The following is a 17,218-nucleotide window of genomic DNA, read 5'->3' as shown; positions in this document are numbered from 1 at the left end:
AAGGAGTCAAGCTAACAATATGACTTTCAGTCCAAGTGATGGAGGAAATCTATGTATGCAGCCTGCAAAGAATGGGTACTCCATTCAACTTCGCTGTGCTGTCATGAAAGCTCTACAGAAACCTCTGCTCAGAAAGGGCTAGCTAGATCTTCTTCAGCAATACTGTCTAGAGCTATATATGCAGCCATCATTCTGCTAAGACGGGTGCTGCCAGATTTGATAAGAGCAATGGAGAAAGAAAAAGAAATGTTATGGCTACTAGGATTCAGTGTAGTCACCCTCATCTACCCCAGCTAAAGCAAAGGAAATCCCAATTTTTGAAAGCAAAATAAATAAATAAATAAAGTATTAAAGGAAAGATTAGACCCTGAGCTCTGCTAAATTCTTTCAGAATTTCTTAACAGTGGGGAGCACATCAGCTCGGTGCTAACCTCTCTCTGAAGAGTGTTTCAGGCTGGGCCAAGAGCAGCGAGAACTGCAGCGGTTTCTGGCTTTATCTGTAGTGGTCACGCGGGAACAGCTCTCAGCCCCTTATCTCTACGCTGTCTGGAAGCTCTGGATTTAAACAGAGGCAATGCTCCTGAGTGACATGGGGTCTTCTTGACTCGGTACACCCTTCCAGCTAGCATTACCTAAAATGGAGTTTTTCGCTGTTCCTGTTCTCTTTACTGAACAAAATTTCTGTATATAGTCACATTTTCTTTATGGCTCACACTGCATGCTGTCTGTCACTCGCCTTGAATATAGGTTTTGCACACGTGCCAAATAGTTTGTTACTTGGCGAGGGTTCATTGCCAAGAGAATTTGCTTCTACGCATAGTAATAGGCAAGTTTGGGTAATAGGCTCTTTGTCTGAAAGCCTTCTGCATATTCAGAGCTGCTCATTTGTCACGCTAGCCTGATCTAGGCAACAAATATTAAAAAAATTGTCATAAATATGCCCTGTTCTTTCCAGAGTGCAAACTGAAGTATGTATTAGTTGTTTTAGATGTTTTGTCATCTGCTCCTCTTTAACTCCACAAGCGTTGTCCAACCACGCTTACTTCTAGAATAGTCTTCCTAACCATCACTGTTGTTTTGCTTTTGGAAATGCCTCATTCTGTTCTCTGTGTTCTTGTGGAGTACATCTGTTATTAAAGCAGACTGATCTGATGCTGCAGTAGCTTTGGGATGCTCAAGTTCATACCCCAGTACTCGTGAAGCTGGCACGTCCCGACAGCACGTTACCAGTTCTACCAGTAGCTGATCCATAAAGCCAAGAACTTCCTTAGGTGTTTGGAGATGGCAAGTGTCCTTCACGCTGGGACTGCCTGGCTGTTGATATCAACATGACTTCGTGTCTTTTTTTGCAACGAGCTTTTTATATGTGAGTTACAGTGTTTCCTGTCCTGCAACTGCTTTCGTATTTTCAATATTTAGTAAGAGTTTCCTAGAGGTTGAGAGTCACTTTTTATTTTGAAATACTTCCATCTATCACTTAATTCTGCCTAGAGCTAGAGTGTATAACAAGCCAATTAATTGGCAGAATAGAAATCAATGGCATACATATGAAAGACTTTTCCTTTTTCAATTAGACTATACAGACTGCTTTTTAAACAGAAGTAGTCAAGCAGCATGCTGCAGAAATAGACAAAAGCCTGTTCTAAATGGATTGGGTCAGAGATCAAACTTTTCTATTGTTTGCTGTGAATCCCCTAAAAACAGAAAGCCCAAAGCTAACAGCACAGCACAGCCGCTGGTCTCCCAAGCAACAAAATCAGCAAAAGGGAATGTTACAGCACCATCTAGTGCTTCTTGCTCCAGCAATGCAGTAAATTAATCTTCCGTTTAATTCAGGGGTGGAGGTGGAGAGGAGGGAATGCTTTGGATGCTTCTACATTCAACAACTTCTTCGTGCTCAGCTAGTGCTGAGATAGGAGGGAGCTGAGGGATGTAAATGAGGTTTGCTGTTTTTCATGGCTGGAGATTTTGCCAGTAGAGCTGTGGTGAGTTCCTCCTATTTAACCCCTAAACATTCAGTTAGTTTTGCCTCCTGAGAATAGTTGGGGTGAGGACACAGGAGTTCATGTGCTGAAAAAAAAGGAGACAAGCACTGCAATTCATCAGCGATGTGACCGAAGAGCATTCTGTGGGAGTAAACAGTATTTTTGGTAGAGCATATATTCTCTCTCACATGTGTATGAATGACTGACAAGTGGGAGGTTGGTATCTGTCTGCAAGCTCTTTTTGCTGAGAACTCCGCTCATACTGAATGTATTTGTCAGATCACCAGCACCCAAGCCTTTGCTTTCTTCATCCTATGACCCTCAGCAGCAAATGAAAGCCCAATTTTGGCTATATTGTAATGTCCTTGACATTGATGTCCTTTCTTTTTCTTTTTTTCTCCCTGTGCTTATTTCTTCTAGAAAAGTGATTAGTGTCCTCTGACTCCAAAGTACCACGAGGTTAATCAACAGCAATTCTGCAAATAGCCACCATTGCCAGCCATTGATTGCAGGGTACAAAAGAAACAATATGAACTTGGGCAGTAAACCCTACAAGGACTGGTAGCATGGCATGTAAAAATTGTTCCTAATCAATGTTCTCACAAACAGCACTCCTATAACAAAATGAAAATTCATGACAGCTGGCTGTGTGTATCTTTGATAAACAGCTGCTGAAACTAAAAGAAAAAAGCCCTTCATCTTACTCAAGTGCTCTGACTTCATCTAAATTACAGTAATTTGGACTACTTGCAGAGAGATTGGCACTGACCAGATTAACATACTTTGGGATATACCATCAAATTTAATAAAATAACTTGAAATCAATGCAGCTGCTCTTCAGTCTGCAACGTACTGCTTTCTGTCCTTAAGCAGACCCTAGGCTGATACCAATGGAAGAATACGGAATGGCCTCTGGAGCTTCCAGTCTGAGTTTGGGAACGTGGCACGTGCTGGGAGGGACTGAAGTGTGAAATTGAGCCACACTCTTTAAACTAGAGACTGTCTTTTGTGATTAAAGATCCAGACCTTCATATATTAAATGTACTTTCTAAGACCTCTAGGTTAAAAAAAATAAAATTAATCGCACCTCAGGGTATTTACATAAAATAAACATCCTGATAGCAACATGTAACCCAACAGAAGTCATATATCTTAAGAAAAAAATTCACTGTGTCTCCACTGTGCCTTTGTAAGAAAAGCTGGTGGATATTAATCTAGGTAATTCACGGTCACAGACCAAACTAGAACTTATGTCCAATTTTCAGTATTGGACTTAGAATTAAGGCTGTAGCTAGGATTACACACTGCGCACAAATATAGCTCATAGCAGTGTGAACATCACAAAGATGTGCTATCATCCAAAATAAGAATTCCTGGGGTTTGGTCCTAGAATTTCCAGCAGTCATCCTTTTGATCTTTATTATTATTAATTATCATTATTTAAATATATAATGTTTCATAAAAAAGAGAGAGACAAAAACCCACCTCATTCAGTCACCTGAATTATTTGAGAAACTCAGCAGCCATTACAAAAATGAGTTCTACCCTTCATCACTCTGGAAACGTGCTTAAGAATGCAACACGGATGTATCCTTTGCAGTTATGTAAAAAAACCCAAACAACCTAACAACAGAAACCCAACTATATTAATATGTTGAAAGAAAAGATGTATTTCATAACTGTTTTTAGTCAAACACCGGAGGCTGTAGAAGAAATGGTTCATACATTTTAAGGCTACAGTTTGTTGGACTGCCATCCAATGCGTCTACAAAAATATGTGATGGATTTTATTATGGCATGTGTGATATCTACAGAATCCCGGGGGTTGTGTGGTTTGGTTGCAGTTGGACTTGATGATCTCGATGGTCTTTTCCAACCTGAGCACTCTTGTGACTGTGCTTCTGTACTGAGATGATGCAGATAATGGAATCTCTGCAGATCTGAGCGCTCGCTTTATGAATGCTTGGCATTATCAGCAGAGAAATGTTTGTAATGTGTTCCTGTTGGTGAACGTGGCACTGAATCTTGTTCGTATTTCGTGCTGTATGGGTAAGGCAATGTTGAGTTTGTGAGTTTGCCGTGAATGCTGACGACAGCAATGAAACTTCAGTAGTGATGCCGAGAAATCCGACAAAGTGACTTGACACACCAATGAAATATGTCAAGCAGGTATTCCCTTCATTACAGCGCTGGGTGAATGGGGGATCTCTCCACCAAACGTGCACACCAAAGAGAAACGAATACATATTTAAAGGTACAGCACGTGCATATTCATCACATTCCAAACTCTGGTTATCAAGGGGATTAAACCTAAGGGTCAATTTTGCTGTAAATTTTCAAACCTTGAAGGGGGAGAGCTCCTCACCATTAAGAGAGACATCTGTTCGGTTATCTTGTTGGGGCAACAGGGTGTCCGTCCTGCTTTCTTATCAACAAGTTTATTAGTTTGATGTTTGCCCACCCCCATTTCTAAGTTTTGCTCTCTGTTTGTGTGACACATCTGGCCCAGCAGATAAGTCAGCAGGGAGCAGCACCTCCGTTGCCATGTACAAATATTACTGTCCTTTGCGGTGATCAGCTTCTCCAAGCCGTACCCCGAAAGGGACTCCTCGCCCCTATTTCTGCTTATCTTTACAACCACAAACACTGGGGCGCCGCGACGACCATCTAGTTGATCTGCAGTTGCCTTCGCTCTAGAGAAGCTGTTCTCATGATTCAACAGAAAGGGATAAATCGCAGAGCTGCGCGCCTCAGCGCGGGCCCCACAGCACCGCAGCCCCGTCCCGCCAGGGGCCGCTCCTCAGGGCTCGGCTCCAGGGCCGCCGCCGCTCCTCCCGCCGCCCTCCCCATTTCCCAGGCTCCTCTCCGGGTAAACAGCGATGGCCGCCGAGGAGGGAGGTGGCGAAGCCCGTGACAACATGGGGAACCACCTGCAGCTGGTGCCTGGTAACTGGGGAGTGCGCAGGAGGAGGGCGGGGGCAGCTGGGAGCTGTGCTTGGGTGAACCGTGCCCGAAAGGTGGAGGTTGCAGTTGGCCAATGCGGTTCATCGGCTGTGCGGATGTGGGCCGCTGTAAAACCGGATAAAATGGGAGGGGTCGTTTGCTGGTTTAGGAGGGCTCTGCTCTGTCTGAGTGCTTTGTGGCGGTACGAGAGAGCGGGGAAATGGGAGGGGTGGGAGAGCAGTGCTGAGGCGCGCGGTGGCCCGGCTTCCTGCAGCCCGCTTTGTGCGTTGTCGGACCGCAGCAGGACTCCTCGTGTCGATGCCTGTTGCGTAAGAAGGGTCAGTTTTTCTTATTTAGGACGAAGTGCCTCCAGACTGACATGAGCTCACGCTTTGGCTTTGGAAGCAGCTCCTGCTAAACCGGAGAAAAATATATTACTTCAGAATAAGCATGTAATTAGCAGTAAGTCTTGCCAGTAATTTGCTGTGGAAGGAAACACTGGGAGAATGTTGTGCCTGTATGTTTTAAATAACCTAAAAATACCAGCCTTAGTACTTCCTACCCTGTTTCTGTTTGCTGTTTTCTGTTTGTGTGTCCTCAGTTCTGCACGAAGGCGTTGGCAGTAGATGTGGCAGTGCTGGTGGGCCGGGATGAGCACGTAGCAGTGCCCAGCCTGTGAGCTGAAGTGTGAGCTTGGTCACACTCGTGCTCTCACTAATTGTGAAATTAATCGACTGAAATACAGTTAAGAGCGATGAAGTTACAGTTCCTTTTGTCTCCTGTCTCACTCGAGTAGTGGGACTGAAGAGGAGAGCGAGGATGGTGTTTTCTCCACATTCTCGTGGTGCTGCTGCAGTGAAATGAGTCATCATTCCTCCCATTCCTCCACATTGCCACCGCACAGCCACAGCCGTTAGGGAGCGATTTTGGCAAGAGCTTGCAAAAGTTTGCAGGATGCAGTCTCTCTCAGATCAGCTCCTGCTCACTCCTATTGTGTTCAGAAAAGCAGCCTTTCTCTAACGGGCTACTGAAAATGCTAATGATTCGTACAACGCTTCATTAGTGCATGTAAACCAGAATACAGTTTTTGATGGAGGTGGTTTCCCTCCCCCCACCCCCAGCCCACACTGCTGCCCCAGAACCACCATAAAGCTTCCAGCTCTGTCCCTCCATCAGGTTAGGCAGTGTTGGCCCTCTTGTGCATTTTAGATGTTTTGCAGTCACTTATGCTTAGCGTAAATGAATTATCATAAAAATATATTAATTTCTACATAATCAAGAAGGTGGTATCATATTTCTTTTAAGTTATGTAGTTAATAAAATGCCAAAGAGAGGCTGTAACCTCTTTTCTTGCAGCGCTGGATCGTTTCTGTTGGAGGTGAATACAGTGCAGGATGGATTTGAAACCTCAGTGGGTTGTGCTGTTCCTCCTGCAGACAAAATATGCAGAGCTGTAAAGCGTGCAGGTTTGGGGTTTTTTTTTTAAGTGAGTTAAAACAGAAACAGAGACGACAGTGGACTGCGTTGTGGGTCTGTTGCACAAACATGCCTGAAGGCCAAGGGAGGGAGATAGGAGGCTGTCCAAAGACAGCCTGCGGTGCTGCTTTCTTAGTTCTCTTACCCTCCTGTGCTCACTATGGGTATTGGTGCTCCCATTTCCTTCTGAACACCTTCCTTTCGTAATATTTGCTCATAGTGCATTCAGGAAAATATAACCACTTTTTAAATTATCAACACTGGCTTACTCCATCAGAAACTATTAATTGCAAAGGCAGGCAACTGGATAAACTATTGTAAAGACCTTTTTCTGCTCAAGTTGTAACATTAGCTTTCAAGGTCTAAACGATAGCTGTTAGTGCTGTTGGGATTGTCTGTTGCTCAGCAGCCACTTACATAAGAATCCTGCAGAACTCACAAATCTGATTTAGATTTGGGATGGTGTATAATTATTATTGGTGTTTGAAGTGTAAGGAAATAGAGTAATACAATCCCAAGTGTGCAGTAATCACATTGTATTTGGTTGGGGTGAATTTACAGGCCTGCGTTGTATGTCAGTTCACAGCATGGGCAGTGAAACCAGTGCTTCAGAGCCACATCTTGTTTGTTATCTTCATTATGATTTATTTTAATTTACTTTCAAATACGTATATGGATTTTATACGGACAAATGCAAAATGAGACATGCAGGTAACTTAGTTGTGTTCTTGCTTGAAAGTAATTTTAGTACTGATGCCTACGGCAAGGAATGATGTGAAAGTTGTAATCTTTAAACACTGTTTTAAACCTGAAATTCTCTCCAGTGTCATAATACTGCCTTCCTTGGTAGCTTGGGCCTTTGTATGTGTGCAGTGCTGGCTTCTGTGCTCACGTTTGCTATACACAGGGGAGAGGCTGACAGCAGCGAAGTTGTCTAGGAACACCAGCAAGAGTGTTTGCCTAAATATAGAGCTTCAGATTACTTGCAGCTCAGCTGCTTTATGTACTTAGTTGCATTGTTCAGTTTTGTACCACTTCAAGTGGTGCATTCGGCCTCCTACAGGAAATGAAGTTAGTTGGCATCCTCGTGTTGCAGGCATTCAGAACTGAAATAGGAAACCACTTCTGAACTAAAAACCTGAACCAGTAGTATTTGTGTACTGTCAGCTGCCCAAAAAAGCTTGTTCCTTACCCATTCAGAAAGAAAAAACCTGGTTTCAAGTCTTTCTACAGCACAGTGGTTTTGCTATAGCAACAAGAAAATTATTTACCAATATGAGAACTGCTTCCCAGTGAAAGGCAGCAGTCTGGGGATATTAAATAGCATTTCTGTGATTCTCTGACTTTTCTCGCTGTCTTCATCTTTGCTGGTCGATGTGAACACAGTATTCTGTATGTGCTTATTAGCAGAGAGTGATGAAGAAGATGACAATGAAATGGAAGTCGAAGATCAAGATGGTAGAGAAGCCGAAAAGCCAAACATGATTAATTTTGACACCAGTTTGCCAACGTCACACGTGGTATGTCTCTCTCTACGTACATTCCATCGAATACATTTCAGAGAAGCTTTGATTGTTTTTTTGTAATTCTGTCCCTAAAAACCTTGACTCTTACTTTGTTCCATCGTGGTCAGTCAAAAAAAACCGTGCTGCTCTACTGTCGCTTCCTGACGTGTTGTGTTCAGTATTTAGGGTCTGATATGGAGGAGTTTCACGGGAGAACGCTGCATGATGATGACAGCTGTCAGGTGATTCCAGTGTTGCCCCACGTGATGGTGATGTTGATTCCTGGACAGACGTTACCTCTTCAGCTTTTTCACCCTCAAGAGGTTAGCATGGTGCGGAATTTAATTCAGAAAGACAGAACATTTGCTGTTCTTGCATACAGGTAAAATACACGAGTGAGTTTACTGATGGTACACAGCATGTGTTTTTAGCTCCGTTTCTTTGGATAGTAAATCAAAAACAGATGATTGCATCAGTTCTGTGGTGAAAACTAAGTTGTGGTTTGAAACTGTTAGATAAACATATTCTTTTATCACACCATGAAAAGTCGCTCCGTGACAGCATCACATTTGTATAAGAAGAGCTGAAAGTGTCCTTGTTTGAGCACCCCTGTGATTTCACTGTTTGAATGCATTGCCCCCCTTTTACTTGTAGCAGTCTTGGTCTGAAATGTACAAATTTGATCCTTGTTCTGAAGCTTTATTGCCACAGAGGTGTATTTGCTTGTTTAGTGTATCAGCAAGCACAGATAAAGGTTTGACAGTAGAGTAGAGGCACAAGAAATGATAGAGAAGTGGAAAAGGCTAAAGTGTGCAAAAAGAAGCTGGGGGACATTCCTTCCTCTCGCTCCTCAGTTTACTATGGTTTAATTTTGTAGGAAGTAGGAATAGTTATTTTTAGAGAGTCAACCTAAACAAGTTTGGTACTTTCAAAGTCTGCCTTTCAGGGCGTTGGTGGTCCTTTAGGGTATTCCTTGGTATTCCTAGATTCTTGTCTTTGCCCCCTTAAAATAAAAACCAAATAGTGCAGAAGAAAACAACCCAACATCAGAATTAGCTTCTAAAATGGGGGAAAAGGTCTGCAGCAGTCTGAAGGCATATGGTAGCACTTTTAGCTTTTTTGGTTAAGGCTGAGTGGTAAGATTTTACAGTCAGTGCAGGTAGGTTAATGAGAAATCTGAGTGAACAGTCCTGTGTGGAGCATAGGTAACGTTTAAAATTCTGTTACTTTTAGTAACGTACGTGAAAGGGAAGCACACTTTGGAACGACAGCAGAGATATATGCCTACAGAGAAGAGCAGGAGTATGGAATTGAAACAGTCAAAGTGAAAGCAATAGGAAGACAGAGATTCAAGGTGCTTGAACTACGAACCCAGTCAGACGGGTAAGGACATAATGCATTTGATTTTACATACTGCAAATCTTGTTTGAGCAAAGCATTTAGCTTACATTGCTGGTGAGTGTAGCCTTTCAGTCACACAGTTGGCTGGTTAGTGCTTTTACACTTAATCAGCAGCTTGTTCAGCATGTGTTTTAGTTACAGTAACTTCGCTCTGAGATTCTGTAGTTTGATTTGACCTGTGTGTGAAAATATGTTGGAATTATTTTGTTTCTGAAAATTAAGCTGGGAAAAAGGTGGTTCTTGTAATCTCTCTCACATCCCTGTTTCAAAAGAAATGATCAAGGAGAGCTTCCTCTCATTTCACAAGTGTGTGCCTTGTGTTGTCTTGTGGAAAGCCCCCCTGACACCAGCTTCCTTACCTCTGAAAAAAGCGTAGAGTTTTCTGAAGCCTGCTCTAAAGGTCTGGGCAAGACATGTTCCTGTTAACTTTAAGTGCAGATGCAGCTCTGAACTGCTGCAGGCAACAGTCTGACAATACAGCTAATAACAAAATGTTTGCCCTTTTTCTATTTTGAGTGGTCTTTAACTGCTGAGCTTGAACTACAGAAGCATCCAGCTGTGTGATTCAGATATGGAAAGGACAGTAACTGATCCTGAGCGGGGTGGTTTTCCTGGGGATGTCTGGAGGCTGGTAATAATAATGGAGAAGAAACAAGTCACTTGCTTGTTTTTCCTTTTGTAAAACATAAAAAAATAAACCCTTGAAATAACGACACATATTTCAGGATTTCTGTTGCATCATACTGTTAAAAAAAAAAACAACTGAAATTCTTTCCCCCTAGGCAGTATTCTTGGTTGCTATGTAACTGTCATCAGGCACTGTGGAATAGGTGACCTGGTTGACACTAGGATATTAAAGGACAATCAGAGTCTATATCCTATTTCTGCTGATTTGGAACTCTAGCTAAGCACATGAGCTTTTGTGGTTTGAAGATAGCAAACTGCATTTCTACTAGATTTCCTTTTTGAGAGTTTGGTGTGTAGTAGCTGACTGTTGGTTTAATACTAAAGGTAACTTGAGGAGACAAAAATCTGGAAGTCCGGTGCTGAGATGGTAGAAATTGTACTGTATAGCCATTGTCAGTCAGACTTGAATTCCATCCACCACAATCCAACAGATAACCTGTGCTCTGAAATACAGAGGCATCCTGTTGTATCTTATGGAAAAAGAGCTTAACTGGGAAGGGGAAAAAAAAGGCAAGTAACTTTGACTGAAATAACTTGGAGCTCTGTAGGCCGATGCAAAAAAATATCTGGGAAGTGGCCAGTTCTGACTTTTAAGGGCGAATCAAGAATAGATAGAAGAATCTGTAATTCATTGCTTCAGTTTGATTTGAGACATACTAAATTTCAGTGTACAACAAAGTCCAGCCAACACAGTGGCTTCAACAAGTTAGCCAAGGGTGTGAGTCTGTATTGTAGAGTAGTATATGTTTGGTTTGTTAACGTGCTGTGTGTTTCCTAAGGTAATCTGATTTATAGTACAACTGAAACTCTGATGAAGTAGATTCCTGTTTAAATTCCATAGTATCACGTATTGATAAGCAATAAAATCCATTCTTTGCTACTCTTGTATATGTGTATAACTCCGTGGGTGTTTTTTTTCCTTTAAACCAGAATCCAACAGGCTAAAGTACAAATCCTTCCTGAGCGAGTGCTGCCTTCAACAATGTCAGCAGTGCAGCTGCCGTCTCTCAGCCGACATCACATCTTTCCTTCTTCAAAACCTACAGCGTGGCAGGATCGAGCCTTACGTCAGTGGTGGCAGAAGTATCAAAAGGTTTGGAAGTGATGTATAGCTTTTTAATAGTTAGATCAGAAGAACATCCTGACTTTAAGTAACCCAGCAGTTTTCTTCATCAGTAATTGCTCTGCTGTGAGAAGGCATCCTCTGGAACTTCCAGCTTGCGTTGTTGTTTGTAACACATCGGTTTCCCCTTCAAAAATATGACCACATATTCTTTGAATTTATCTTTGTCAGCTTAAGATGCCTGATACTGCTCATCAATCTCTTTCTTTCACGTTATGTATGTATTCATTTGACTGAATTGATATGAAATACTTCAATCACCTTCCGTAGTCAGTATCAGTAACTGCTGTGGTTGCTGAGACATCAATAACTGATGGAGACTAAACGAGATACATTACCTAATAGGACTTAAATGTTCTGAACCGTCTGGATTTCAGATATTCCTTTGAGAGGCATAATTTCTTATTACTAAGTAGTAAAAATAATTCCAGTGCTGAGACAGATTTTCTGAGAAAATCCATCTATTGTCTGTCTTGTACAAAAGTCTTAGCACTCGGTGCATTTGAGAAGTGTTTCAGAAGGCTCATGCAGTACTGGCAGTGACACTGATAGCTTGTTGTATCTTTAAATAATCAGATGAGAGAGATACATGTTGGTAAAATCTGCTAACATTAAATAGAAATCATTGCTGATTTTGGTTTCAGAGGAAGTTTCACTGTGCCAGTCTGACTTCTTGGCCTCCCTGGCTTTACTCTTTATATGATGCTGTAAGTATTACCAAATAATAAACGTTTTGTTTTTGTATCTATGTAATGGATCATATTAAAGTTTCATTTTGTTAGCTCATGAGTGTTTTTTTTTAAAGAAGGGCATACCTTGCAGTTTACTGGTAAGAGTAGTGAAGGCTTCCCCTCTGTATAGTTGGTCCCTGGTGCTAAAGTGTGCATTTGGGATGGCTGACCCAGGTTCAGGTTCCTGCTGTGTTGTGCTGGAGCAGAGAACTCAATTTTCTGTCCCACGTGCTCCAGGTGAGTGTCCTAACCAGCACAGCTGATAGTCTCAGGTGGGTCTTTCCTGTTGCAGTTAGTTTACTTTTAAAAAACTTACATTTTTCTTTGTATGTGAATATATGTGTATTGGTAACATAAAGGGACAGAGATGGAAAAAGCTAGTTCTTCTTAGCCCAGCTCTGTACATCTCTAGAGTTTAAACAGTTGTCAGCTTATCTCAGATGAGATTTTTACTGGTGGTTGGTTGTTTTTTACCCATTTCCCATCTTGTTTTGTTTTTAGCTTAAAACATGGAGGTGTGAAGTGTCTGTAAACAGCATTTAAGACTTACAAGAATAACATAACGTCCACTAGGGAAAATAACTTGCTCTACATTTTGCTTCCTTTTTCTAAGAAAAGAGAAATACCCATGTACTTAAATTAGGCTTTTCTTCTAACAAAAGGAAACCTTGATGGAAAGAGTCAAGAGGCAGCTACACGAATGGGATGAAAATCTTAAAGATGAGTCTCTTCCAACAAACCCCATAGGTAAGATCTTTAGTTTACAAACTCAGATTTGAGTTAGGAAAAAAAAATCCTGACAGGAGGAATGTGATTTGTGTGTTTCATAAGAAAACAAGAGCCAAAAGCATAGGAGATTTTTGAAGTGTTCTGCAGTTGTCTGTTCTGCCCTAGATGTACAGAGGTGAACTCCAAAAGTCTGTTACAAACCTATGTTCTAGCTCTCTGTCTGCAGCTGAGTAGGACTGTCAGGTTTCTTTCTTTCTTAAATTCTAACAGGCCTGGTGCTTTCTCATTTCTAGATTTTTCTTACAGAGTTGCTGCTTGCCTGCCAATTGATGATGCGTTACGCATACAGTTGCTTAAAATAGGCAGTGCTATTCAGCGCCTCCGGTGCGAGCTGGATATTATGAACAAGGTGAGTATTGCTGTACCTGCTATTTGCTAGAAAATTGTCTTCCCCACAACCATTAAAAAATAGTGGCTGTTACCATCTCCTGTAACAAGTAATACTTCTGTGAAGTGAGCTTGGGAGTTGTTTTTTTTTTTTCCTTCGCCTTGAAAAGTTGGCACAAGGAAGAAAATGCTGTTAATTCTGGACTTGCAGCAAGAATCCTATTTGCTTTTGTTATAAGTTGTATTTCAACCCCACACTACGCTTCCTTCTCCAAGAGATGGTGCTAGAAGTCCAGCACTGTGGTTGCCAACATCAGAACACCATACTGCCAGAGTGGTGTACTGCATTGAGGTGGTGTTGTGCTATGGAGACTTGTGCACTGTGACAAAAGAGAAAGCTTTGCAGTATGGAGCTGTTGAGTATAAATCTTAGACTGAAAGCATTTCTTTAGCAAAAGACATCTACTGACTTGTTAAGTAATAACTTTTTGTTGGTGTTTTAAAAGTTCTTCTTCTCACTCTGTGGTCATATAACGCTCTAAATGTAGGTCACATCATTTTATTTTACATGATACTTTGCTTAATAATATAAATATATCACCTGACCAATACTGTTATATTACAGTGCCAGTTTTGGTCAGGTGACCTCACATTGAATCACTGTGTTTTAGAAACAGCAGTGGCAACAAAACTTCTTTCAGTGTTCCTAGTAGCAGTTCAGAGTGGTACTCCTGTTCTAAAGAGAAAACACAGAGAGAGTCATCAGTATAGATAAAAATTGTCTGGTAGTTAGTAGCAGGAATAGTTTACTATTCGTTATCTGACTACAGAGACAAAGTTTTGGTAATGCATTCATCACAGTGCACCTCCTGAAACATCATAGGTGAAGTGTTTTACAGAGCTGATTGAAATGGTGATTTTCTTGGCAGTGTCAGTGATGAATTGTTTGGCTCTGCTTTATAAAATGCTAGGAGATAAATTGCTCTGTCATCATAATTAAGAAAAAGGTCACTGCATCATACGTATTTGTCTTGGTGAATCGACAGCGACTCATCTACAGAAGAAAAACTGTAATGATTACATTTGTATTCATTCTGCCTTTTCTGTGTTACACCTTAGAAGAACAAAGGGTGTTTTTTTTGTTTCTAAATTAGCTTTTAAAGGTCTCAGCAATTTGATTCTTGTATTGTGTTGTCAGATTATTTTTTTTAATTAATTTTAATTAATGCTTACCATGAGTAAGTAAAATGCATACTAATTTTTATCCTTTGTTATGAAGAGAAAACATAAGTGACTGCTGCCAGATAAACAAAGGAATTGTACAGAGTCTGTTCTGAGAGAAGGGAAATGTTATTGTTTGCCACTGTGCCTTCAAGTATATGGAAGTGAACAAAGTTACCTTCTTTTTTTCTTTTCAAGTGCACATCTCTTTGTTGTAAGCAGTGCCAGGATACAGAAATAACAACCAAGAACGAAATATTCAGGTGAGTCTGTTGCTCCTAATCAAGTAACGCACAGAGTACAGACTCACCATTTCTTTTTCTACCAAACTCTCAGGTTTTGAGAGAAACATTATTAACCCCTTTAAACGGGGTGGGTTCCATAACAGCATCCCATCAGCTGTCTTCTAATAACTTGTCACCTTTAATGAACAGCTGGGCGAGGTGCAGCCAAACATGAGAACACAGTAATCCTTACTGTGCTAATATCTTTAAGTACCTTTTCTGAGGTAGAGACTTAATAACTAGATAACAGGTAACCTCATTTACTGTAGCCCTCCGGGACCTTTGGATGCTGTTTTACATTTGTATCTATTTTCTTTGAATCATCTTTAATAACATAATTAAGCATACACTTTTCCTACAACCTGAAGTGGTTCAGTCACTCTGTAGTTTGAAGCATCAGTGACAGTTTTCCATCTGTTTACATTTGGGAGCCGTTGTTTTCTCCTTTCTCGAACTCTGACAAGATTTTTAATTGTCTTTTACAGTTTATCCTTATGTGGACCCATGGCAGCATACGTGAATCCTCATGGTTACATCCATGAAACCCTTACTGTATATAAAGCCTGCAACTTGAATCTCAGTGGACGACCGTCAACAGAACACAGCTGGTTTCCTGGGTAATACTGTTCAACAAGTGACATAAATTTGGTTGCAAACTTTTTACTGTTCCACTATAGGAAACACAACGTATAAATGCAGTTTTTCTACCAAGATCTTCTTTATCTTTAAGTCCTAAACTGAATAAATGTTACAGTAATTTAAAAATTACTAATGCTGCCTTAATCTCATTACCACTGAATGTCTTTAAATGCTCTTGCTGTCTGGAAAAGTAGCAGAAATAATTGGCAAGATGTAAAACTCTGCCTAACAATGATCTTGTGCCAGAACGTCACACTTCCCTGGTGGCTGTTTTTTGGTTTAGATGAGTGTGCTTCAGGCATACAGTCAGAACTTTAAACGGTTGACCTCTTAAAAAGAGCCAAAATGTCAAATTATATTTGAATTACAGTTTCACAAAACCATTCCTTACAGTTTTCTACCAGATCACTTACCTGTGTGGTCCCTTCTGTAGCATAGTATCAGAAATCATTCTTCTATCCTGAACGCTTTAGTTACTTTCCCTACTTGAAGGCTTGTTTGTTTTTTGGCAGGTATGCCTGGACTATAGCCCAGTGCAGAATCTGTGGGAACCATATGGGGTGGAAATTCACAGCTACCAAAAAGGATATGTCACCACAAAAATTCTGGGGATTGACACGGTCTGCTCTCCTGCCTCGGATTCCAGAAGCAGAGGATGAATTGGGCCACGACAGATCCCCGTTACTCTGCCTGTAATCTGCTGACCTGCTTTGGAGATGAACAGGCAGTACTCTGTCTCTTAGATACATCTGCTTAGTTCTGCTTTTGATGCTCACTTTAAAACCAAGGAAGCAAGAAATAACAGCCACACGCAAAGAAAGCTTCACCTTTGGCATTGGGTGTGCATCCACACTGCTGTTGTTTCTGGCAACGCTGAGAACTGAAGGATGATTCTTTGAAATGACAGCTGTGGAGAGAAGGTGGCACGAGACACCAGGAAATCAGTTCCTTTGGGCAGACTTGACTCTCAACTTTCTACTTCTTCTGAACTTTCATTTCAGGAAATGTTTGCTGCTATCAGCCTGCAGTGAAAGGAGTGGAGTATAATTATGCAACATGTGATGGTAGATAACAGCAACTCACTGCAGATGATTTCTGTTAATACGCTTACAAGTGGTTTTGATGACAATTCGTTTCTAACTACGTGGAATACTTCCAGTTTTAATCTCGTGATGTTCATGAAGTATTTGTTGAATAACCATCAAAGAGAGTGCAAGGCTGAAGGATCCTGCCTTGGTGATGTCAGTAGCAGTGCTGTCACTGGCAGAGCTGACTGCTGGGTGCAGCTGCAAGTGTGCCAGAAAATGCCCTTTGAAAGGAGTTTATGTGAAGTATTTGGTCCCTTAGAAGTCCTCTGATATATTGAGCATTTCTGACTTTGGAAATCTTTTAAATTTTAAATTATTTATACAGAAGATCCTGATCAGTCCCAGAACGTTGAACACATTGTCATTTACTGTTGTTTACTTTTGAATGTGCTTGTATTTTTCAAAACAATTTCTGTGGGAGATCAGTTTACAGCAGTGCATGCCTAGGATTCTCTGAAGTATTCTCCCAAATACCTAACTGGAGATTTTTCTCTAATACATATTTTGACAAGAGAGTCAGCATATCTTTTTTTTTTTTCCATCAGTGCTTTAATATCATAAGGTAAAATTTTACGTGATCACCTTACCCTAAAGAAACAAACTGACAGCGCTTTTCTTTTTCAGTTTGTTTGTTTCCTGGAGTTCTGTCTGTGCTACAGAAATGGATGCTAAAAGGGGGCAGCTTTTGCCACTGCTTGCTTGTTGTTTTTTTCCCCTCAGAGCAAATGCAGACAGTGAGATTTCTTCGGTTTGTGAGTGTACATGCACACTTGTTTTTTTTTCTCTTGAAGCCTTTTCATTCACTCTATCTCTTCTGTGTATATTTACAAGATCTTGCATTGCTGAATACTGTGGCAGTATGGCTTAAGGTTAAGACATAACCCAGTAGTTGTTCCTTCTCAGTAGCATGGATGTGTTATTGCACTGTGAGGCTCAGGTCAGACCCCTGCCAGACAGCTATGACCTGATCTGAGTGGTAATGCAGCATTTGTTACAGTATAGCAGAGGAAAAATCCAGA

General features: G+C 41.1%; 1 protein-coding gene across 2 annotated transcripts; it reads left to right on the top strand.

The window, feature by feature from the left end:
* The first annotated feature begins 4,835 nt into the window (after nucleotides 1-4,835).
* On the top strand, nucleotides 4,836-16,710 carry CRBN (cereblon). Of its 2 annotated transcripts, none has more exons than XM_065749325.1 (11): nucleotides 4,836-4,931; nucleotides 7,815-7,924; nucleotides 8,089-8,291; nucleotides 9,143-9,292; nucleotides 10,928-11,090; nucleotides 11,765-11,827; nucleotides 12,514-12,598; nucleotides 12,874-12,989; nucleotides 14,387-14,451; nucleotides 14,958-15,089; nucleotides 15,624-16,710. In XM_065749325.1, the coding sequence occupies exons 1-11, from the start codon at nucleotides 4,865-4,867 to the stop codon at nucleotides 15,805-15,807; spliced, it is 1,338 nt and encodes a 445-aa protein (XP_065605397.1). In that variant the 5' UTR covers nucleotides 4,836-4,864; the 3' UTR covers nucleotides 15,808-16,710. The 2 variants fall into 2 exon arrangements, with proteins under 2 accessions (XP_065605397.1, XP_065605396.1); XM_065749324.1 differs by having other exon boundaries at nucleotides 7,812-7,924.
* The last annotated feature ends 508 nt before the right edge of the window (nucleotides 16,711-17,218 follow it).

This window comes from Cyrtonyx montezumae, unplaced genomic scaffold, assembly GCF_038088225.1.
Source record: "Cyrtonyx montezumae isolate F1298 unplaced genomic scaffold, pur_monq_1.0 scaffold_6, whole genome shotgun sequence".
Classification (NCBI taxonomy): Eukaryota; Metazoa; Chordata; class Aves; order Galliformes; family Odontophoridae; genus Cyrtonyx; species Cyrtonyx montezumae.
Note: the sequence above shows the minus strand (reverse complement) of the source record. Positions and strands in the feature narration are given on the sequence as shown.

Excerpts from the sequence above, each read along its gene's own strand:
- CRBN (XM_065749324.1), top strand. The coding sequence starts at position 4,865 with ATGGCCGCCGAGGAGGGAGGTGGCGAAGCCCGTGACAACATGGGGAAC. Across the intron at positions 7,925-8,088 it reads GTTTGCCAACGTCACACGTG|TATTTAGGGTCTGATATGGA; the intron begins GTATGTCTCTCT and ends TGTTGTGTTCAG. Across the intron at positions 9,293-10,927 it reads CTACGAACCCAGTCAGACGG|AATCCAACAGGCTAAAGTAC; the intron begins GTAAGGACATAA and ends CCTTTAAACCAG.